The sequence below is a fragment of the Nicotiana tabacum genome, chromosome 5, assembly GCF_000715075.1.
Source record: "Nicotiana tabacum cultivar K326 chromosome 5, ASM71507v2, whole genome shotgun sequence".
Classification (NCBI taxonomy): domain Eukaryota; kingdom Viridiplantae; phylum Streptophyta; class Magnoliopsida; order Solanales; family Solanaceae; genus Nicotiana; species Nicotiana tabacum.
In genome coordinates this window covers 64,511,119-64,536,221 of record NC_134084.1, presented here as the reverse complement: position 1 = coordinate 64,536,221, position 25,103 = coordinate 64,511,119, and the positions used below count along the sequence as shown (strand labels likewise).

The 25,103-nt window shown below is 36.1% G+C and overlaps 1 protein-coding gene across 1 annotated transcript in view; it reads right to left on the bottom strand.

The window, feature by feature from the left end:
• The window catches only part of LOC107824723 (agamous-like MADS-box protein AGL27), a 28,216-nt gene extending 11,970 nt beyond the window's left edge, over positions 1-16,246 (bottom strand). The window contains exon 1 of the mRNA XM_075253607.1: positions 15,717-16,246. Within this exon, the coding sequence (XP_075109708.1) occupies positions 15,717-15,901 (185 nt within the window). The 5' untranslated portion in view covers positions 15,902-16,246. The remainder of the gene's footprint in view (positions 1-15,716) is intronic.
• Positions 16,247-25,103: the final 8,857 nt, after the last annotated feature.

Here is a 25,103-nt window from a genome sequence, read left to right as displayed (position 1 = left end):
TTACTTAAAATGTATGTATATAGTAGGAGAATGTTACCCATTAATGAGGCTTTAAAAGCTGTTCAAATTCATTTTTTGGATATTCTAACACGGTAAAACAACAAAATCAAAAAAAACCTCAAAAACTATTTCGAAATTCTCATCCATGAACAAATATTAACACGGTAAAAATAGAAGGCCATAAAAAGCATTAGCAAAATTGAGAATGAAAATATACAAAATATCGTATTGAGTTATAACAAAATTACTATACCTCATTTCTTTTTATAGATCTCATATACTAGCATCTAGTGAAAGTGCATGCAAAATAACCATACAAAAATAGGTGGAAATATCTTTTACGATTGGCGTACGTCAGTACAAAGAATCTTGGCTCTACTGTACATATAAGGAACATTTCAAACATTTCACGAATGTCAAATCATGGATTGGTTCCTTCAATGCCCAAGGTGAAGGATTAAAGGCAGCGCTAGGATATGAATCTGGTTCGGAATTCTAATCTTTTTAAGCTACTGGATTCTACATTAAAAATTTGTGTATAATTCAATGGATTATTAAGACAAATACAGGATTTGAACCAAAGTTAATGGGTTCGACCGAACCCGCAACCGAAAGGATAGCTCCGCCCCTGAGAAGGATAGTTATGTGGCCACCAGCTCGCAAAGCAGGTGATGGCCATCGCCTTGACGGATATCTTCGATTCGTAATTTGAAAGCTTAAGCTTTCTACTTACTCACAACTTAAGACTTTGAAACCTTGAAAATTAAGAAGAGTTCTCTAAATATTAAAAATCATACGATTAGAAAACTTGGACACTCTTTTACTCGGGGACAAAGTAATATAAATATATTCCGGTTGAATCTATCAAATTTTTTTATCAACAACATACCCAGGGTAATGCCACAAGTGGAGTCTGGGGATGATAGTGTGTACGCACACCATAAAAAGATTTCATCGATTTTTAAAAATTGGCGGCAAGATCTAAGCACAGACACAGAATTTACCAACATACTTGATGAATGAAGTTATCGAACAATCAAGGGCATAAATAGGTAAAAAATCCTTCTTCCTCATTTTTCTCTCCTTTACATATTCTCTTTTGCCTCCTCCTGCTCCTTTGTAGAGGCAATTTTTACTATTTAACTATTTTTCGATTTTTAAAGCATTTTTAGTGTATATTTTTTCCAACTTTAAGATAAGAAAATTTAGATGTTTTAATTTTGTTGAGGTATTTTTACAATACTAATTGTGTATATTTTTATTGTCAAGAAAGTTATATTTTTGTGACGATCTGATATGTCACTTTGAGTACTAGCTCCTTTTTATATGTTTTGATACCTCCCGTAGCTTTATTTCATGATTAATGACTTGCGTGTATGGCCCGTGTCTCTTTTGGAAAGCTATTATGTGAAATTTTAAAGAAAACGTGATTTTTAACTTAAAATGAGGCTTAAGTTGACCACGGTCAACGTTCTTGATAAGCAACCTTGGAACGGTGTTTTGATAATTCCGATAGGTTTGTATTATGTTTTTGGACTTTAGCGGATGTTTGGTTGCGGTCTCGGGTGACACGAGGGTGTTTCGATGCGTTATGTGAAAATTGGCAAAAACTGAGCTTTTAAGTTGAAAATATTGAGTTTTGATGACTGGCTCTTGATTTTGAGGTTGTTTTTATGATTTGAGTTGGCGAGCTGAGTTTGTATGATACTATTACACTTGAGCGAAGTTTTAAATGTTTTGGGTGGAAATGAACTCCAGTTGGAATTCTACCGATGTGAAGTTGCAAGTCTCACATTTGTGATGTCAGGCTCGCAAATGCGAAGTGGAGACTGGGGGCGTCTGCGCTTTTGAGAAGGATTTGCGATACAGGCAGGCTGGGTGATAGCTTCGCTTTTGTAAAGGATTTTCCGCATTTGCGAGCTGAACGGCCTTCGTCAATGTGAAGGGAATGTCGTATTTGCGATGATTGCATGGCTGGGACACTAATCGTATTTGAGATCAGTGATTCACTTTTGCAATGGCTGCAATTGTGCAAATGCGACATTTACAGCTGGGTAAAAATTAGGAAACTCGAAACTTAGCTCATTTTTCAACCCTAGACTCCATTTAAGGCGATTTCATGAGAGCATTTTCTTCCCAAATATAGTGCTAAGAAACTTTAATTTGTTTTTCATCGATTCCCGTTACTTTTCCATGTTCATCAAATCTATTAATTTCAAGGAAGAAATTAGGAGCTTTGTAAAATTGAAATTTAAACTCGAATTGATGTCGGATTTTAACACTAATCACATATTCGGGCTCGGGGGTTAATAGGTAATCAGGATTTGGTCCGAATTTCGGATTTCAACCACGTGAGCCTGAGTTGACTTTTTGTCGACTTTTTTAATTTAGTTAAAAATGTAACCTTTTTCATTAGTCAAAAATTGAACCGTTTTCATTCGAGGGTAGTTTCTAAAGCTTGTTTTGGATTGTTAAAATGATATTTGGCTAGATTTGGTTAGTTATGAGGCTTGGTCTAAAGGAAAAAGTCATCGTGGTTGATTGTTGATTTGATTCCGAAAAGAGGTTAGTGTCATAGTTAACCTTGACTTGAAGGAATTAAGACATGATTAGTCTATTTGCTACTTAATTTATGTGTGGGGACAATGTATATGCAAGGTGATAAGTGTATATGCGTTGTCATGGATTGAGCATGCGGAGTTGGCTACTTAATTGCTTGTCCTCAATTGCATCATGCCTTCATTTATTCTATGTTACTACTTGTTAGATGTTTTAATTGCTACATGTCACTACTTGTTCAATACATGCCTTCACTTGTTACATGCCTCTACTTATTTTATGCTTCCATGTTTTCATGTCTTTATTTATTATCCGACTTTACTTGCTCTATATTTTTACATGTTATCAGATAGATGCTTGTATTTGTCTCATGTTTTTACTCGTTTATTAGTCTTACTTGCTCCTATTTCACTTTACTATGTATTATGGATTGTCTTAGAGGCATTATTCACTTACTTCCTTTTTTGCGTTATGTTGTGAGATACGCTGTTGATGGTCGCAGTATTATAATATGTATATTTGGGATCGGGTTGCACGCCGAAACGGTATTGTAATATAGGTGTGCATCGGTTGCGCGCCACAACGGAGAAATATTATGGTTATTCTTAGCTATTGGTTTTGTTATCGCATTGTGTTGTGAAGTTAAGTATTGATGATATTTTGGGGCCCACTGGTGTCCTTATTCCAATTTCCATGTTAATTGTTGTTTCTCTATTCCGTCATTATTTTCTACTTATACTCATACATGTATATAGTGAGTGCTCCGTCATAGCCTCGTTAGTAGTTCGTCGAGGTTAGACCCAGTACTTACGGAGTACATGAGGTTGGTTGCACTCATACTACATTTCTGCACTTCATGTGCAGATGTCGGTGTTGGTCCTAGCTGTGCATAGCGGAGATAGCTCGGACTATCACTTCCAGGAGACTTGAGGTAGAGGTACACCGCGTTTGCAGACCCTGAAGTCTCTTTCCTATCTGTTTTATTTCGTTTTGGACAAGTGTATTTGTAACGACCCAACTGGTCGTTTTGAGCATTTGCACTTCGCTCCGTAGTTTGAGGGCATGAGTATCTCCGCGTGATGTATTATGACTTGTGTGAATCGTCGGTTGTGGTTTTCAAGTTATTCGGAATCGATTTAGAAGAATGAACTTCAAAATTGAAGCTTTAAGTTGGAAAAGCCAACCAAGTTTGACTTTTTAGCTATGTTGCTCGGACTCTTCGAAAATGTGGCAGGATACGTGTCTGATCCTCCAATAGTAGTGCATTTTTTAAGAATCCTACACGGGTGCGGCTACATTTTGGAGAGTCCGCGCAACATAGCTTTTTAGCATTTGACATCGGAATGGAGTTTGGTCGGTTTCATTAGCTCCGCTGGATGATTTTGAACTTACGAGCAGGTTCGGATTGTGATTTGGAGGTATGTAGTTGAATTAGGTTTAAAATGGCAAAAGTTGAATTTTCGGGATGTTTGACCAGGAGTGGACATTTTGATATCGGGGTCGGATTCCGATTTCGGAAGTTGGAGTAGGTTCGTAATGTTAAATGTGACTTGTGCGCAAAATTTAAGGTCAATTGGACGTGATTTGATAGGTTTCGGCATCGGCCGTAGAAGTTGAAGTTTAATAGTTAATTGATTTTGACTTAGGTGTGATTCATCGTTTCAAGGTTATGTGTGATTTGAAGCCTCAGGTAGGTTCGTTTCGTCATATGGAACTTGCCAGCAAAATTTGGCTCTATTTGGAGTTGATTTGATATGGGTTCGGACGCTTGGTTGCGATTCTAGAAGTTTTTGAAGTTTATTTCAATCTTCATGCATTTTGGTGTCCGATTCATGAAGCCTCGGGTAGGTTCGTTTCGTCATATGTATTTAAGTCGTCTTTGGCTAGATTGAGCCGCGCGGAGGTGAATTTGTAAAGGAAAAAGCTAAATTGAATATTGAGTTAGCCGAATTGAGGTAAGTGACTTGCCTAACTTTGTCGAGTGAATTTTTCTACTATTTGACATTAATTGCTACATGCAGGGGTGATACATATATGAGGTGACGAGCATATATGCATGTGCCAGGGTTAATCATGATCAAGGATAGATTACGTTATGAATTGCGCCTTGTAGAATTACGTGAGGTGACGAGCATATATGCGTGTGCTAGGGTTAATCATGCTCAGGGATAGATTACGTTATGAATTGCGCCTTGTAGAATTACGTGACCTTCTTACTTCATGTCTTACTTGACTCATATATGCTAAGAATATAGGATTAAATGTTAGAAACCAAGATTTAGCTTATTATAACTTGATTAAAACATAACGGAATTCTAAGAAAACATTGATGGGTCTAAATTGGTCATCATTATGCTTAATCATTAATACATTGCTACGGCCGATATTCTTGAGATATTAGATTCTATAGTTGTGTTGTACATCATTATTGAGATTTGATGAAGTACTTGAATAATAAGGTTCTTGAGGGTTTGTCGAACTATTGTTGGCTGGGGTTCATATGGAATATTCATTTAAACACTCTCTTTGATGTTATTTATCTTCCTACCTTGTTTGTCATTGATATACATATGTTTGGTAAGGAAGAGTGTAAAGCATGAAGGATTATGCTGTGCCATGTTAATTGAGTGTAAAGCACGAAGGGTAATACCGTGCCATATCATTTGAGAGTAAAAGCACGAAGGTTCATGTCATGCCATGCTATGCGAGTGCAAAGCACGAATGGTGATGACGTGTCATATCAGTTGAGAGTAAAAGCACGAAAGGTGATGCTGTGTCATTTCCTTTATATTATCATGCTTTTATATTATCACGAGTTCATGGCACGATGGGTGTTTCCGTGCAAGCGAGGATGAGGGACATGCATTATGTTGTGATATTTGTTCCCCGTGTATACGTTCATGCCTTTACCTTGAGCTATTAATGTCGTACTTATAGATCTTATGTGACTTGTCGTAATTGTCTTGTCTTTGTTCTTTATTTCAATTGTTATTGTGTTTCCCATGACTTCTACTTGTTTAACTTGCAAATACCATGCCTGCTTTCTACTGTTACAATTACATCCATATCGTATCTATTTTATTGCACTGTAGTATAAACCTTCCACCATGTTAGTCATTCATGCCTCTACCTGTTAACTTGTAAAGATCATGTGTTTTCATGTGTTCTCTTTTTATTATATCCCCGTTCATTATTGTTACTTGCATATTTCCTACTTTTTCATTACTGTTATCAGCATTTCTGCCATTTGGTTGGTACTGCTATACGCATATTTGGTGAGGATGAGATAAATGCACGAAGGGTGTTGCTGTGCACTTGACTTGAGATCTGAGTACATTCCTCGCCCTATGAAAGTTATGGAGTGACTATCGTGGTTTATTTGTTTTTACTCTTAAGGAAAGATTGGCCAAGGTAATGGAAAAATGTTAAATTGTGATCTTTGCTAGTACTCAGTTATTGCTTTGCGTATTCGTTTTATGTACTCTTTCCTGTTATATCGTAGTATAGTTCTATTGCTAGTTTTCCATGCAGGTTTTATCAGTGAGTATCTTTAATTTTCCAAGTCATGTCACTACTTTGACGAGGTTAGACAAGATACTTACCGGATACATGTGGTCGGTTGTACTCATACTACACTTCTGCACCTTGCGTGCAAATTTTGGAGCAGAGCTGCTAGTGATGTCAGGAGCTGACTCTGAAGATGTTCGTGCATTCCGGAATAAGCTATCACTTGTCCTTGGTAGTTTTAGATTTTGCTAATCTATTTATGTAATTTTCAAACAGATCGTGTATTGTTTGTATCAACTTTGTCAATTCCTAGTCTTAGAAGTCCTTGGGTTAATACGTAAATGTTCAGATAATTCTTCACTGTTTCCTGTAAATTTCATTTGGATTGTGCTGACTATTAGTTGGCTTACCTAGCGGGTCAATTTAGGTGCTATCATGACTATTGATTTTTGGGTTGTGACAGTATTTTTATTTCAGACCCCGTTTGTAGTATTTTTAGCAGCTCATGCACTCGTAACACCAATTTCTAGCATGTATGAATTTTATTATGTATTTCCAAGTTTTACAGCTTTATCTTCGTAATAATCTGCTTTTAAAATTGTTACAGTGATTAATCGTTTAGCTAATGTTGGCTTGCCTAGCAAGCAAATGTTAGGCGTCATCACGGTCGCGTGGTTGAGATTTTGGATCGTGACGTATTTTTGTTCGATCTGAGGTTATTGTATTATATGTTTTCAATTGTTTTTAGGGTTTAATTTAGTAGCTTATTCTCCGATGTACTCAATTACAAGTGTAAAAATAAATATATCACAAATTAAAAGACACATGGCTAGACCTAATTGGATAAGCTACATTTACCCTATATTTCAGTTTCTTAGTATAACTACCCTTACCGTTTTAACTGGCTTGGTCCCGTCGTAAAAAGATACATGGCTATCCCTGATTAGCCCCGTTTTAATTAAAACTCACTCAACCCATTCTAATAACTCACCCATTCCAAAAAAAAAGAAAAAGAAAATTAAACTTGATTTTTTTTCTTGATCTTTTTCTTTTCTCATTAATTTATGTTATTTCTTTTTTCCATCCTCGTCTTCTTCCCTACAATTCCAAAAGAGAATACCCAACTTTATGAAAATCCATAACAAAAATTTACATACTACCACCACCATAAATTATCACTATTTTCTACCTTCCATACAACACTTCATTTTTTCCTTTTTTTACATATATTTGAGCTCATTTTTTTTTTCTGTAAGAGGCCCATACAGGAAGGATTAGATTAGGTGGTCACCCATCAAACTTCATCACCAACGTAACAGTTGTCTCTAATTTTTGGAAATAAGTAATGGGATTTTGGCAGAGAGAAGAAATAAAGGGAATGAGAAAGAAAAAGAAAAGAAGTAATTGAAAGTTTGTAGTGATTATTTAGAGAAAAAGAAAGTATCGTAAATGGAGTTTGCTTGGAAGGTAAATGTTGGAAAACATGTGGTGGTTCATGTTGGTATAAGCTTGTTGCTGGTGTTATAGAGGAGGGAGGAAGGTGATGAAGATGGAGTAAAGAACATAAATAAGTGGTGGAATGTGTTCAATTTTCTTTTTCTTTTTTTAAAAAAAAGGGTAATTTATTAGTGTGGGTCGCGTCCATACTACTTAGAAATTGCACGTTCCATTTTTATGACAGCCAGTCTTTTTAACCTGGGACCAAGCCATTTAACCCCCCGGGGAGGGGAGGGAGGGTGATCCAAAAGTAAGGGTAGTTATACTAAGAAACTGAAATTGGCGGTGAATGTAGCTTCTTTTCCATAGTAGGCAAATATGACCCTTTTCCAAAAATAAATAGAACTTATATTAATTTAGTTTTCCGATGGATTCCATTAGAAATGTAGTTAATTCTTCACCATATCTTATCGAGTTTAATTTATGAACTCCGTCGGAAATTAATCTGGAGATGGATTTTCATGGGGTATACATCGAAATGTTCCTGACAAGTATGGAATTTTCCAATTTCCAAAGAAATTCTAATTGGAACGTCCGTGGAAAAAATGGTGAATTTCTAGCAGTGGAAGATGAAAGAAACAAATAGGGAGAAAAACTACAATGGACAACACTAGAAACTACTATTTGGTTTAGTTTACCCTTACTATATAAGAGGTCAGTGTTCAAATCTACCAACATGCATATTTTTTAGCAGGTAAGGCACAAAATCTTAAACACAAACATGCATGCAACTACAATGGTTCAAATCTACCAGCTTACATATTTTTTAGCAGGTAAGGCACAAAATCTTAAACGCATAACATGCATGCAATATAATAAGATTAGAAAAGTATGATACTCAGATGCGGAAGTGTCTTGAAGAGGTTGGAATATTGTGGCTTACTTGTACAAACCCAATTGGCCATTCTGAGCGTTAGCACTCCGTTCCTTAATATAGGACTTCCTGTAGGTATGGTAATTTGAGACTTGCGGGTATTGGTGATTCGGGTCCCGAAAAGGCTCGGGATCATTTTAGTATACTTGCATGCTAATTGAAACTTTAAAGTTCAAAAAGTTGATATAGGTCCTCAATTTGTAAAACTGAGCTTCGTTTTGCATTTCGAGATCTAGGTCTGTATAGTATTTTAGGACGTTTCCGCATGCACGAATTAAGACTCGAGGGCCTCAGAGGTATTGCGATGCATTCAAAAGCAAGTTGGAAAAGCTAATATTTGTTGGTGCAATTTTTTTTGCATCGCGATCAGATGCACCATGGGTCGTTATTGCGAAGAACAAGCCATTGGGATTGCGGTCTCATGGTCTAGCTCGCATTTGCATAAACCTGGAGCCAGGCCATTTGGCCTCTACAATCGCATGGCTCCCCATCATGGTTTGCACAGGGTAACTGCCTACTACGCTACGCAATGAGGGTTAGTAACTATTGCGATTTGCATTTCGGCTTCAAGGGTATTCAATGTCTTGTTTTTAAATTTTGAGCTCATTTTACTATTTTGGATTTCTGGGAACTCAAACTAGTGATTTTCATCTGCATCTTGAGGGTAAGTAATCCACACTTAATCTTAATGATGTATTATGAGTATATATGAATTTTAACACCTAAATCATGAAATCAAAAGGTAAAAATAGGGATTTTAACTTACAGAAAATGAAGTACTTTTTTGAATTCGAAACCAATTTGGACTCGAATTGAAAATTTAATAATATATTTGAACTCGAGAGGATATAAGTAACCAAAATTTGACATTTGTATTGAAGATTGACCATGTGGACCCGGAGTTGGCTTTTGTCGACTTATATCGATTCTGACCAAGACTTAATCTTTTCTTATGGAAATGAGTCATACGACTATATTTGACATCGTTTAGCACAGCTATATCCAGCACCTGAAACTCCATTGTGAACTCAACTGGCCCTATCGTCAGCTCCAGCACTATGTCCCCAACTGAATCTTTACCTCCGCCGTCAAATCCCCGCACGCAAATACTGTTCTTATGGATCCTCTCATCTTCTATTTTCAACTTACTTAGAGTGGAGAGAGGACAGATGTTTGCGCTTGACCCGTTGTCAACCAATACACGGGTCACCACAGAGTTCTCACATTTTACTGTGAGGTAAAGAGCTCTGTTGTGCTCAGTACCTTTTACAGGCAATTCGTCATCGAAAAACGTGACTCTGTTTGCTTCGAAGATTTTGTTGGCAATTTTTTCCAAGTGATTCACGGAGATCTTATCGGGAACGTGCGCCTCATTCAAGATCTTCATTAAAGTTTGACGGTGCTCATCCGAATGGATCAATAATGACAATAGGAAAATTTGAGCAGGCGTCTTTCTTAATTGTTCCACAATAGAGTAGTCTTGTAGCTTCATCTTCCTCAAGAATTCTTCTGCTTCTTCTTCAGTAACGGCTTTCTTTACTAGCGCTGGATTATCTTTAGCTCTTCTTAACTCCTCGGTAGTAAAACACCTTCCCGAGCGAGTCAAACCCTGTACTTCACAGATTTCTTCTTTGACTTCCTTCCCTTTGTACATCACTGTTACCCGTTCGTAATTCCATGGAATAGCCTTGCTGTCGATTATTGGTAACTGGGTTACCGTCTTGATAATAACCCGATCTGCGCGGGCACCTTCCACGATTATGACGGGTTTGTTGGCCGCTCCTGGTACAATCACCTTCACCCCTTCCTGTTTCGTTGCAACTTTGCTTAAAGACCCCTTCTCAACTGCCACATATGGCTCAACACACTTTTTGCTCGGCTTGAGCACCAACTTCTCACCTGCTGATTGTTCATCTGTCTTGACTCCACTAGACCGAATCATCATGACGGTCTGTGATGGCTTCTTGGGCTCTCCCTCTGCATGCACTATTTCGATCATATTTGCCTCCTGGTGGGCTGGCATTGGATTCCTGTTAATATTGGGTGCCTCGGGAGCTTGAACTTCAATCCTATTGGTATCAATAAGCTCCTGTATCGCACTTTTCTGTATCATGACCCCGAGTACCAGAACAATACTCACAGCTGACAGTATAGTCAAGATTCTTTGGAGGAGGATTTGGCAGTTTGGACTGTATCGGCCTTCACATATCTAGCTGTTTTAGCCTGTGGAACAGACTAGTGTATGATTCTCCTAACGGAGTAAAGGTTTTCTTTTTCTGCAACCTTTCACCCTTGAATGCTTGACTAGGCCGAAAACTTGGTCCGTGAGTGTTTTGGTAGGCTTGTGGATGTGGATAAGTATTTTGTAGGACGGGAGCACGCCATTGAGTGTGGGCAGGAGGCTGGTTGTATGCTTGTGCATAGTGGACGGAAAAATGAGGTTCTGGTGGGGCATAGTAGTGTTGGGGTGGATTGTGGTGATAAGTTTGTTGGTGGGGTCGAGGTTGATTGTAGTGGTTTCAAAATAAAATAAAAACCCGGTTTTGCAAATACGGCCTTTCAGCATTTCGAGAACGAAGATTTTTCAGCTGTGTCGGCTAACCAGCCAAAACTTTGAAAATGACCAAATGTGGATGTTCTTGCAAAAGCAACCTTCCGGCGCCCTTTTGGGGACATTCGGCTATTTTTTACAAGAATGGCATTACTTTAATTATTTTCAAATGAAAAATAAAATTTTTGTTCTTTTTGGGCTATTTTGCAAAAAGGGCAGTTGGACCCGATGGGAGTTGCCTACGTATCCTATATCCGGTAAGAATCAAACTGGCGTAGTTCGGGCAATTTTGACAAAACAAAAGACCAACTTTTTTTCTTGAAAACAATAAAAATTCTCATTCTTTTTTTTCTTTTCAAATTTTCGGCAGAATTTCGGTATATTTTGGGATGTAAGTTTTCAAAACAGGTAGTTACCTCCCTTAGCCCTCACACTGCTATTTTCTTTTCCAAACTCTTTCCTTCTATTCAAAAGCCGGTCAGCATGCAAATCCGAAGCAAATAAATGAACAAGTAGAAAGTAAGATACATCAGGATGGTCTTTTTCATTTTTGGTACACCTGTCCTAAACAGACTCAACCCCTGTGTTGAGTCTCCAAAGTCAAAATGCATGTGATGCAGACAAACGTTCCTACTAGGGATCCGGCATGAGGTCTTGTTATACTAGGTTTAAAACCTGGGTTTTTTGTTCTAGACCTGGCTTACCAGCGGACAACTCGAGCCGAGGGGGGGCTGCGTACCGGTAACCAAAAGATCATCCGGCTTTGCAACTTGTCCGAACCTCGTTCTATTTGGAATAGGACACTAACAGAAAGAAGTCACGACCAGCGTGCACTCCTCAGGAGAGAGAAGACAGGGATTTCGTAGCAGTTTATATATACAGTTCAGATAATATCAAAGCGGTAAAAAGAAACATTTAGCACATTAGGCCCAAACATGTAACAAAATCAGATAAAGCCAAATATAACAATTTATCTAAGCTCGAATTCTGAACCTTAAACCAGAGATTCTGGGTTCGGTCCCCAGCAGAGTCGCCAGCAATCTGAACTGTTCTAACGAAATGATATCCCAAGCCATGGTGCATCCACCCTGATCATCTTAGCCTCTAAGGCATGCATGTACTCATTGTGACCCTCATTCACAGTGAGCATCTCCTTTATACTTAACCTTTAGAGGCTATCAATCCCCACCAATGCGTGAGACTCAGGCATGAATAAGGCACTTTCTACTCTCTCTAGCCTTTCTTTATAGCTAAGTCACCTACCTCTAACAAGGCAACTTGTTGGGAGTATCATGTGGTGGTGGCTCCGCCGCCTCATCTATTAATTGTTGTCAATCTCTCTCTCCTCATGGAAACAACCTCTCTCTTTCTTGCTCGACTCGAGCTGCTCATTCTTTATTTTCTCAATGAACCGACACTGGCACAGACATTGAGAAGGCATTATCCTCGACTCTTATAATATTTTCACTAGCACGTCACATACGAGCATTTTCTGCGTTTACTTGTGGTATTTTCCCTCGTCCTGTACATGTGATGACATTTTGACTTTCAAATAGATGATTGACACATCAAATGGTTGAATATCAATGCATAGATAGCACACACGTCTTCGATATGTCTCCAACTGTATGAAATCAATTTAAGTACGTACGAGGAATTATTACTATGATACATTATATCACATGCTAAAAGGATTATGCCATTCACTACGTTCTTTTCAAATGTCTTTTTAAGAAGCGGTTCAGTAGAATTACACCATTATCTTCGGCTTACAAGTTCAACAGTTGACACCAACGAGCTTCCTTGTTGATCTTCACTAGCACATTTCACTGATGGTTGGCCAAAATGCATTATCATTCCTTTTTGTGTAAGCTTGTGTCCGCATTAATCTACTATAATTTCTTAATCAGCTTTATGAACATGATTATATGCATTTTAGAGATGTATGGTTTGCATAACGTCCGGAGAAGAGAATCCCGTTACATGACTAAGTTTGTGATCCACATATTGAGTTGTCAATATGTATATCTCACACATGTAATAGCTAAAACAACTTTATAATTAATAGATGCCATAAGATATTAATGTTACACTTATGGCCTCTTGGCCATGATTCCATAATTTTAGGTTATGATACATTTTGAAGTCCTTATTTCAAGTGGATATAACTAAAAAATTCTTTACCTTAATTAAGGTCACTAATTATATTCTAATATTTGTCCATAATTGTACCTTCACAATGAAATCTAAAAAGTAAATTAATGAGTATTGATGCTCTAATCCTTCAAAAGGACACAAAATATAAGATAGCAAGACTACTTAGTAAAATCCAAAAAAACAGTTGAAGGAGAGCGAATACAAGATCATTCAATCATTCATAGTCCTTGCATCAATCCAACTTTTTACTGTTTAGTATGATGTACCAAAATCTTCAAGGGGCATTTTCCCAATACACCCGAGCAGCAAAGTTCCATAAAATGGTGCATTTGAAAAAGATACTAATGGAACTTAACTAAATACATTTGCAAGAAAGTTGACACCACTGACGCCCTTTGAGCAAATTGTGCGACTAAAATACTAGCAAGTTTTGACTAAATATATTTGAAAGAGGTTTAATCGTATTGCATTTACTTGAAATGTTATGTCAACCACCATAGCGTGGTTTCCTTTAAGAAATTATGTAGTAACGTTGAATTACTATAAAATGTTTTCACTTCTATTTTGGCTTTCACAGTCACAACCGTTATAAATGTAACTATCATCGTAACCCAATGGAAGTTGCAATAGTAGAAATGGAATCATATACTCTTATAGTAGGAGCATCTTAAAGGTCTAACCAACTTGATCAATTTCATGTTTTTGGCTTGCCATATTTTATTAGTCTTTCGGCTGCAAAAACGCAAAGACTTATGTCCGAATCCAGCTTTTCTACTAAAATTTCAATGTGGAACCAAGGTTCCGCTAAAAAAGGTAGAGAGTTACTATCTATCAATCTTTTTTATGTATGCTATTGACATGACCACATTGTCTCACTAAACAATTTTTTCACATGCAAGATAGAAATAAGATGGGCCAAATATATGGTAAGTGCTAAGAAATTTTAAACTATCCATTTCCTACTTTTGAAGAACTTATAGTTGTCAAGTGGATGAAAAGCTATGTAAAGTGTTTTCAAAAAAAAAAACTAAAGAAATTGTCAATTACTAAGAACCTAAAACAATACCATATATGGAGCTATATGCTTTAGAACTATAGAGTACAATTGTTAGATGTATGAGTACTTTATGATAAAATTAACTAAGAGATTCATTTTATTTGATACTTTTTTTTATTCTGAACACCACCACATGATTCCCTTCAAGAAATCATGCAAAAACTAACTAAATAAAATCTAAGTTGCTTTCTTACAGGTTTCTCATGTGGAACCATATAAATGATTCATAATTTATATTTTACATACATCAATAGCTATTCATTCATTTGCCTGATACCCAACATGTGTTACAATCCAAGGCATAATACCAAGCTTACGTCTCTCTCGATCAAGCTAGGGCTAAAAACAACCTTCCCAAGGAAGATATAAGGGAATCAAATAGAAAATCAATATAGGTCCATCTTCCGATTCTCTCCTCAATGTCTGGGCAATATGGAAAGTATCACTTAAATTTCGTTAATTTCTTCTCAATTAACGATCACACTTTCAAGATTTTATTAATGTATGAACAACCATCTTTCAAGCATATAATTCCACCAGTTCTACTTGTTAAACAAATATTATAAGAATGATCAGCGGATTTCATTTGGGCGGTATTGTATATATAATGAGAAGTAGCTATCTAGCTAATATTAGAAAGAGGTCTCAAAGATTAGGCTTTCTTAGTTTGGGGATAATGGAAAGAAATGGAGTGGAGATTTGGAGCGTCCTCGTAGGCTAATGTTCCCAATTTTCTAACCATAGTACTCTTCTAAAAAAATTGTACTCAAATAACTATCTTTTAACTCAATGAATAAAAATACTCCAGGAAATATATTATCCCTTCGTTTCTTACTTTAATAACATAGCAGACTGACATTTTTATTTAATGTCAATCAATTATAGGAAAGGCCCTAAGGTGCCCAGGTTTTGTAACACATAAAATAATGGATCTTCCACGGATGAAGAAACCTTTGTACATACAACTAGTACGTTAATTTGTCAAATTCCTATCATTAAACGTTCTCTACTATATGCATGTTCATAATTTCTAGTAAAAGTTCGACTTCGCCCGAGGTTAATGGGATTTCAGTTACTCGCAGAAACTGCAATTGACATATATATCACATGCTTAAAACTCTCTGTCTACGTTAATTTTTAATGGTAAAAGCCAAAGAAGTCACGAAAGAAGAAGACTCAGATCCTGAGTTCTGAAGCCATGAAGTAATTAGAGCCATTCACACACACAGAGGCCAATTAAAATACAATTTTAGAGCCTACTTAAGCATCGGTCGCATCAACGCAGCTTTTCTCCTCAAGGAAGCTTAAAATAATCAATTTAAAATTACGTGTCTGTGTCAGCTTAGATAGCTAGCTGGCGTGCTTACAGTCAGGCGATAAATATTCTAAACAATTGCAAAATATCTATGGCTCAAAAGTAATAATATTATAATACTAAAAATCTAGCACTCATTCAGATAAATACAACACAAAATACAGTAATTTCTTTGTTTGGGAAAAGAAAAAGAAGGAACCTGTTAGTACTGGAGAATTCAAAGAGGCGTCCACGGCTAGAGAAGACGATGACGGCGACATCAACGTCACAGAGAATAGAGAGCTGTTTGGCTTTCTTCATCAGTCCGTTTCTCCGTTTCGAGAAAGTCGCGTGCCTACTACTCCTGTCTTCGATTCGCTTTATTTCCACTTTCTTCCTTCCCATACTTAATTTCTTCAATCTCCCCAACCCTAATTTTCGAAAATTATCGATCGCTCTCTAAATATATAAGATTTGTACCTCCATCTCCATCACTTTCACGAATTCATAAAGTAGCTCGATAATTTTCGAAAATTATCCATCTACTAATTTTTTGACACTGGTATTTGGGTGAATTTAAAGTGGGTAACTGGGTGAATTTAAAGAGGGCCTTTCAAATGAGGGTACAACACGTGGCGACAAACGGAGATTCCAACGACGACCCGGTGATGGCGGCGTGCGGATAAAGGATATTAGCGGTGATTGGTTGAGGAAAAAGGTCCTGACAGGTCACTGAGACCTGTGTGTTTTATTTCAGTTGAAGTAAAATAGTAGTAACTAGAAAAAGTAAAAAAGTAAGGGGAAAAAAATATTTTCCTCGATATTTTTATTTCCCTAAAATGGCAATTTATATGAACCCATTTGATTGGACATAGAATTTAAGAAAAGAGAGAAAATTTTTGAATTTGTGGTGTAAAATAAGGCACATATATTTTGTGTGGCTATAAATCATTGCATAAAAGTAAATTATTTCCAAATAAGGAAAAGAATCATTCTTTTTAGCACGAACCAAAAAGAAAATAAGTCCACGTAAATTAAAACGGAAAGTATTGCATTCCAAATGAATCTATCTTCTATTGGTTAATAATGCCGGTCACTATCTTTAGTTTCTTTTTCTTTTTTCAAGTTTTTAACATTTGGGAGTGACATGTTTAAATCTCACGTAGTACGATGTTGTATCCATGTGGCTCTTTCAGTGCCACAAGTGACTCGACACACTTTTCTTTTCCAGCTGGATCCACCTTTTTTGTTAATTTTCATATTGTTTTGGATGTTCTGAGATATGCCGATGTTTGGTACTTTCTCCTTTCACTTTTACTCCATGCGTTTTGATTATTAGGTCTTTTAAAAAATAATAAATAAAGTACATAATTTATTATGATACACATATTAATTAATATATATTTTATTAGATTTGAGAAAATAATTTGAAATAAGTAATAAATATTATGGGTATAATAGAAAAAAATTTATCTTCTTTTGATATGCGTAAAGTAATAAGTAAAAATAAAAATATATTTTTAGTATGCATGCTAAGTAAAAGTGAATCGAGGGAGTACTTATACTTTTTTCCTACTATTAATAAGGCACAGTTTAAGGAGCTTCGGGTCAACATGGCTGCTTGTGTCCTAATGACAAAAAAACCAGAATCTAGTTAAAATACCACTATATATAAATGGCTAAGTGTACGAACACTGCACAGATCAATTGCACACAAAGTTATACAAATTGTACTGTTAACTTGGCTCTACCTTATTGGCCATTGTTTTCTTGACCAATGAGTTCTACTCCAGCTGCCCTTGAAAAGTTTCGTTTACATTCCCACTGCTTCAGATGACTACACGTAGTTCCTCATGGTAGAGATTGCATACACGTATTCCAACTTGTTTGCTCTTTCCTTTTCTCCTTTCCTTCTTCCATTTGCACTTGTGCAGTTACCTTAGTTTCTCCATATTCATCTATTTTCCAACTAATCTTTACTGAGGGAGGAGTGTTCCAGAGATCAGTTCGTCAAAGAAATGGAGAAGTTTTGTAGCTAATTTTGCTTCTTTTTATATTTTATATCGATTTGTTATTACTCGATGTCATTGGTTTAAGTGAAAATCGAACAAATAGGGCACAAGTTGGGAAAGACAAAGAAGTAAGTCTTCGTACTTGATTCATGGCCTTTGGGTTCCTAATTTTTGATTCATTTTAAAGTTTATCTGTGTGCATGTGGATTTGGTTAGTTTTTTCTCTGTTGCCGATATGACCTGAGTGAGAGCTGTGCAGACGGGAGTGGTACTTCAGGCTTTAATAGTAGTACAAGAATAAAAGTAGTTATAGTAGTTACTAAGTTCTAAAAGTTACAGTTTAATCCTTGTCTTATTTATATTTCAGTCCACTGGGTATTTACTTTACAGTTTAGTCCTAAGCTAAGAGAGCCTTGTAATAGCTGAAGTTGTACGCTGTTCTATTCAGATTTATGAAAGATAACTCTTAGCTCATCTTCTAGCTTAGCTTCTGCAATTTTCTTATTCTTCTTCTCAAAACCACATCAGTGGTATCAGAGCTCTTTCCGCTCTGTGGGATACACGATGTCGGGCGAAATCAAGGAGGTACTCAATCGATTAAATCGAGTAGCCATTGAAGTGGCGAATGTCAATTTGAGGCAGAACCAGTTGGAATCTGCCAATGAGAAGGCGTTTCGCGAGCTCAAGGAAACCCTTACTGCTGGTAACAACTCGGATTGAGGGAAAGAAGCAAGTTCTGTTGTGTCCAATAGAGAGGAGCAGTATTTCCCAACCGATGGGCCATTCGAAATTTTGGGTATTGATGATCCTTTTTCTTTTCCCCCCATTAAATTCCAATCTCAGAGGAAGTATGCCTATGCCGCTGCAATTACCCATGAATCGGAACCCTGGCTCCAGTCAAATTTCCCCATCGTCAACCTTGTCTACCCATGCTTCACTTCACGCACCTATTTTCCAACTATTAAACACTTCTTCTTCAGTTGCACCTCCCAATTCGACCCAGTCTATACACTCTCCATCTTCACCTAGTTCAGCCTTTCAATTTCACCCTCTCTTTGCCCCAAATTCTCAGCACTTTACCCAGACTATGGGAACCAATGGCCAGATCTCTTGCTTTATTCCCTGTTCCATTACTAACCCAGTACACATACCCATGTCCCTGCACCAACGACCCATAAACCAACTATATACACCTCAGATTCCACACCATTTAACTCCAAATCAGTTTACTCCAGGCCCTGAATATTACTACGCTGGTTGGAACCATCAGCAACCACGCTCTATTCTAAGATAGTACAGGATCGGGTTTTCAAGGTTTGGAGGAAAAGGTTTCCAAGATTAGTGGTATCAAATAGAACAATTTTTTTCAATGGATGAGGTGCCCCACCACGAAAAGGTCAGGGTGACCTCCATGCACTTAGATGACCTAACACTTCAATGGCATGGGGCTTACATGAGGGGAAAGGCTTATTTGAAACTCCCTTACCCAAGCTGGGAGGAGTATATTTGGGCCTTATTAGACAGATTTGGTGCTGAATTTGATGACCCTATGAGTGAATTGGTGAAGCTTAAGCAAACGGGAGGGGTGGTAGAGTTTCAGGAAGCTTTTGACATAGCAATGACTAGGCTCAATTTGGAACCTGGTTATGATGTGAGCATATTTTTAGAAGGGCTTAAACTTGAATTAGGAGATGCAGTAAGGATCTTGAAACCTTATTCCCTATCCCAAGCTTATCATCTAGCTAGGCTCTAGGAATCCATATATGCTAAACAGTCTAAAGCTATGAAACAAGTCATTCTACACTCTAATCCTAGACCAAACTAGTTTATGCACTCCCATAAACCCTCAACTTCACCTGCTAACCATTTACCCAAGCCAACCCAACCAGTGGAAGCTGATAAGTTTAAAAGAAGAAGGCTAACTCAGGCTGAACTGAATGAAAAAAGGGCTCAAGAACTATGCTTCCTATGTGATGAAAAGTTTCATCCCGGACACATTTGCAAGAACAAAGCATAGGTGTACATGTTGGAATTAGTGGAGGAGGTAGAAATCATTGAAGAATTGGGGGGGGGCTCACCTAGGGAGGAGGAAACTGCTAAAACTTGTGAGATTTCTATCCATGCTCTGCAGGGCACTCAAGGGTATCAAACAATTAGACTTATGGGGTACTCTCACAGGAAACCCTTGAATATATTGATTGATAGTGGATCTACCTGTGAGCACGTGATTTTTGCCCTATATAAGAATCACTCCTAAAAATTCAAAATAAAACAATTTTCCTTTGTGTGCAATTTTTGTATTTTTGTGGTATTTTTGTATAATTATTTGTATTTTTGTCTGTGCATGTTTATTTGTTTAAATTAATAAAAATATAAAATATGTCGTGTTTGCATTTTGTATTTAATCAAATTTGTTTTACAAAATGAAAAAATCATAAAAAATAATGTACGTTGCAGTTTTAGCATTTAACGTCTAAATTGTGCGATTTTATCGTTAATTGCTATTTAAATGTGCGATAATTATTTTTAGAGTTAATTAGTATTTTTTTTAATAAGATAATTTAGTTTATAATTTAATTTAGAATTTTAGTTTTATTAATTAGGAAGTAAAAAAAATAAAGAAAATCGGAATTAGGTCTCTTCTTCAATTTTATACCACAGGCCCAAATATACCCAACCTTCCTCTACGACCCGATCCATTCCAAACCGGGTCGACCCAGTCCATAACCCCAAAGACCCAACACCCCTATTTCCCTATCTTTCATTTCAAAAACAAAACCCTAAAAAAAAATTTCACTGTTGAAAACTCCCATCCGCCCCTCTCTTACCTTCTTCTTCTTCAAACCTCCAAATCCTCTCCAATGGCTGCCCAAGCCTCCATCGTCTTCTCCTTCACGCCCAAACGACCCCCTGCTGCTTCATCCAGCTCCCCCCCATGCACAGTGGACGACCTCACGCAGCAGCCGTTCATGGCTGCTGTTTCTTCTTCGTCTTTGTCCCAAACGACCTCTGCGTTTTCTTCTTCTTCATCTCAACTGCGTCGAGCTCAAGCTCAAGCTGCCATGGCTTCCCCTCTCGCTGCTGCTTCTTCTTCCTCACTTTCACGTCAGTCCGTCGATGTAGCAACTTCACCGCTGCCAACCTCGACCACTACTGCCAGCCCTCCATCGTCGCCCACCCTTGCGTCCAAACGACCACCTGAAGCAGCGTTGCTGCTGCTGCTTCGCCCTTCATCGTCGTCAGCTTTCTTCGAGCTCGAGCTCGAGCTCTCATGGCTGCTGCCTCGTCGTTCTTCAGTTTCAATCCGTCGAGGTCGTCGTTTGTCGTTTTGAGTTCGTCGAGTTTAAAAGGAAGGTGAGTTTCGTTGAAGTCGAGATCTGCTAGGTCATTGGCAGACTTGGCTCGAGTTCATCGTCGTTCCGATCCGGTTAGTTGGTTTAATCAATTCGTGTTTATCATTTTTTTTATTTTTCTTCAGTTTGTTTCATTTTTCTTATTTATTTTTAGATAGAAATTGTTAGTTTAATTATAATGTTTTTAGATTTAAGTTGAAGTTCAATTAATTATTTCTTCAGTTTGTTTTATTAATTTAAAAGGATTTAATTTTAATATAAAAGAGTGTTAGTTAAATCGCTTGAATCAGTTGTTTGTTGTGTAATATAGATTTAATTCGTGTTCATTTTGTTTGAAGTTCGTTCTAATTCAGTGATTTAATGTGAAGTTATGTTTTGGTTTTTAATTTTTTGATTCAATGTATCTTTGTTATAATTTTGTTGGATTTAATTTAAAAAGATCAATTGATTATTTGAAGTTTAGTGATTTGAATATGTTTATTTGTTTTGTTTAAGCTTAATTCGAGTTTAATTCGAATTTGAATAAAACTTGCTTGTTATTGTTGTTGAATCTTTTCATTTATGTCCATACTTTGTTTGATTGTTCTTGAATCCGAAATTAGTATAAGTTTGATTTTCTTGTTCGTTGTTTATCATTTATGATTATTTTTTCAGTTTGTTTCATGATCTTGTTTAGTTTAATATAGAAATTGTTGGTTGTAATGTTGTTAGATTTAATTTTAAGTTCAAATGATTATTGAATTTAGAAATCTGAATATACTTGTTTGTTGTTGTTGTTGTTGTTGAATCTGAAAGTAGGTTTGTTTAATGTTAAAAAATATTGTTCAATCAAAATAATTTTAGTTGTTTCTTGGTTGTTCATCATTTAGTTTGAATTTGTTGTTGAAAATTGTTTAGAAATTGGTCATATTTGCTGTATTTTGGTTGAAATTGATTAGGTGAATTGGTTATAGCTGATGGGGGTAGTTTGGTAATTTGCGGTACGTTCAGGGGTAAAATGTTAATTTCAGTAAGGTCAGAGGGGTATTTTTGGAATTAAAATTCTGAACAATTATTTATTTTGAGTGCACTGTCAATTAGGATTAAAATAATATTAAAATAATCAATAATGGGGGGACAAGATATAATGGTGGGGAATAATGCAATTATTTCATATAAGCATGGGGGACAAGATATAATGGGGTATTTGTTTAATGTAGTGGGGGACAAAACATTAAGTAGTGGGATTAAAAGGGTGATGAGTGGGAAGATAGTGAGTTTTAATTTTCTAAAAATGCTGAAGAGATGGTAATAAATAGGGGGACTTGATCAGATTTTTAAAAAAGGGAGACAGAGAGAAAAAAAAGGGCTGAAGATTGAAGAGAGAGAGAAAGAAAAATTCCGAAAAATATTAAAACTTTAAAAAAAAATACAAATAAAAAAGGAGCTGGAAATTAAAAGAGAGAGTAGTATACACCTGATAAATATTCTGATATACGGGTTTAGAAATTAAGGGTTAAACATTAATTAGTCTTTCAAATCTGAAAAAATTCCCTTAGCTTCTGTCTGTTGTTTGTTGTCGGTGTTTCTGGATTTTATTTTGATTTTCAAATCTGTCATTGGGATTTCTGTTGACTGGATTGCTGGTTATTATTGTTGTTGCTGTGTTACGTACTACGTGGCTGACATTCTTCTTCTTATATTGACAATACCAGGTACACAACTGTAATTTTGGCATTTTGTAAGCTGAAATGAAGAATGGAATTTTAAATTTTTAATTTAGCTTTTTTTTTTATTAATTGTATTTAGGTTATTTCATGTATTATCATTCTGTAAATCGCCGTCGTTTTGCATAATTAGGCATATTGTAGCGATGTATTAAATAATGCTTTGCTTTAACCTGATTATTAGGTAGTATATATTTAAGCATGTTCATTACTGATTAAACTGTCTAATAATTAGAATAAGAAGAAAATAACGAAAAAATGACTTTATTAAATCAGTTTTGGCAAAATTGACTAAGTTCACTATTTATAAGGGTTTTAGTATCGCCAACATTAAGTTAATCGAAATCATGTAGCTAAATTTAGTTAAAACATGAATTTAAATTAATTTTGCGAATCAAGTATTAGGACATGATTTGAATTAAAACAAGGTTAGTTAAGGTTAAATTAATTAAATTTTAGAAATACGCATTAGTAATCAAGATTGTTTCTAATTTTCAGTAGATGCAAATAATTAATTTCAATAGCTCAAGTTATCTAACAATATGATTTTAATCCGATTATGTGATAATTTGTTTCTTTAAAAATATTATTTGACAATTCCATATTGTATTTATAATTACAATTTTAGTAATATTTCTTTCCACTAATATTTGTTTTAAACTAGTATTTAATATGTTATTTTTAAGTATGTAAAGATTGATTTTATATTTATAGACAAAAAATAAAAAAATAAAAAATGTAGTCATTTTAGGATATTCATAAAATAAGAGAGGATTTCGCTAAAAAAAATATAATATAAACAATACAAAAAAAATTTGCCAGGTCCTCCAATCTTATTTATTTTTTAAAAAAAAATACTTAGATTCTGGGATGGATCGTTTAGTAAATTTCACGGTCCTACCAAAAAGTATAACAACGCGTAGTCTTTAGGCGTGTATTTAATAAGGATATTTTCTTAAACATGGGTGTGCATTTATGTAACCCAAATTCCAATCTTGGCGGAGTCAAAATGCGTCAACAAAGCATGTGTACACTAGTTGTGACGTGATTCGAGATGCGTTTTCACGATGTTGCAATTCTTGTATAAAATAATAATAATAACAATAATGATAAAAGCGGGTCAAAGTTAAATTTGCATATAAGTTCTTAATTGTTTAAAAAAAATCAGATAAATGCTGATTTTTATATTTGGCTTTAGATAAATTGTTATATTTGGCTTTATCTAATTTTTACATGTTTGAGCCTAATGTGCTAAATGCTGCTTTTACCGCTTTGATATTATTTGACTATATATATAAACTGTGCCGAACCCTTCTCTCTTCACCTCCGGGGATGTGCTTACTGGTTGAGACTCCCTATTCTGTTAGTGTCATACCCTGAAATAAAAAAGAGGCTCGGACAAGTTACGAAGTCGGATGGCCTTTTGGTTCCCGGTAAGTTGCCCCCTCCTCGACTTGAGTTGTCCGCTCGGGTATACAGTCTAGAACACCGACTCAGGTTTTGAACATAGAATAACATGACTTCATGCCGGATCCCTAGTAGGAACGATTATTTGCATCATGTTGCATTTGACTTAGGGGACTCAACATAGGGGTTGGGTCCGTCTAGGAATAGCAATCTGAAATGAAAAGACCATCCTGCTGCATCCTATTTGTATTGTGCATTTATTCCGAACCCGCATGTTGACCGGTTTTTGAATCTCGGGAATGTTGGAAAATTGAAAAAAAAAAAGAGAAAAAGAGAGAAATAACAGTTAGGGAGTTAATTGATTATTTTAGAAAAACCCAGTGTCCAAGTACTGTTGGAACTCTGCCGAATTTTTTTTTTTTTTAAAAAAAATAAAAAAATATATATATATATTTTACTTTTAAAATTGTTTGTTTACCCAAAAAAGCAGAAAGTGTGTAGGAAAAAGTCCTTTATTTTAGTTTGCTTTGTTTTCAAAAAAAAACGAAAAGGAAAAATAGTTTCTTTCGCTAAAAAAAGAAGAAGGGGAAAATATGTTTGTTTTCAAAATCAGTTAGTTTATTTGCCCGAACTACGCTGGTTTGATTCTCACTGGGTGTGAGATACGTAGGCAACCCTCATCGGGTCCAACCTCCCTTTTTGTAAAAAAAATAGTCAAAAAGTCTATTTTAATTTTCGTTATAAACAAGTCGGATGATGCCGTTTTTGCAAAAAATAGCCGAATGTTCCTAAGCAGGACGTCGGAAGGTTGACATTGCATAAACGCCCATCTTTGGTCATCCTTTTTGATTTTTGACCGGTTGACTCTTGCAGCCTTAAAATTTTCGTTCCCGAAGTGCTAAAAGACCGCATTTGAAAACCGAGTCCATCGTTTTGAAAAAATCTTGGAAAAGAATATAGATAGTTTTATTTTGAGTCAAATAAAAGTTTTTCGTTGGCATAATCACCTTAATATATGTGCAGGATGAGCACAATACAAAACGAACCCTTTTCAATAATGACCAAGATCCCTTTTGAGTTGCGATTATGTTGGAATGACCTAGGCAAGGAAGGGCAAGACAAAGTAAAG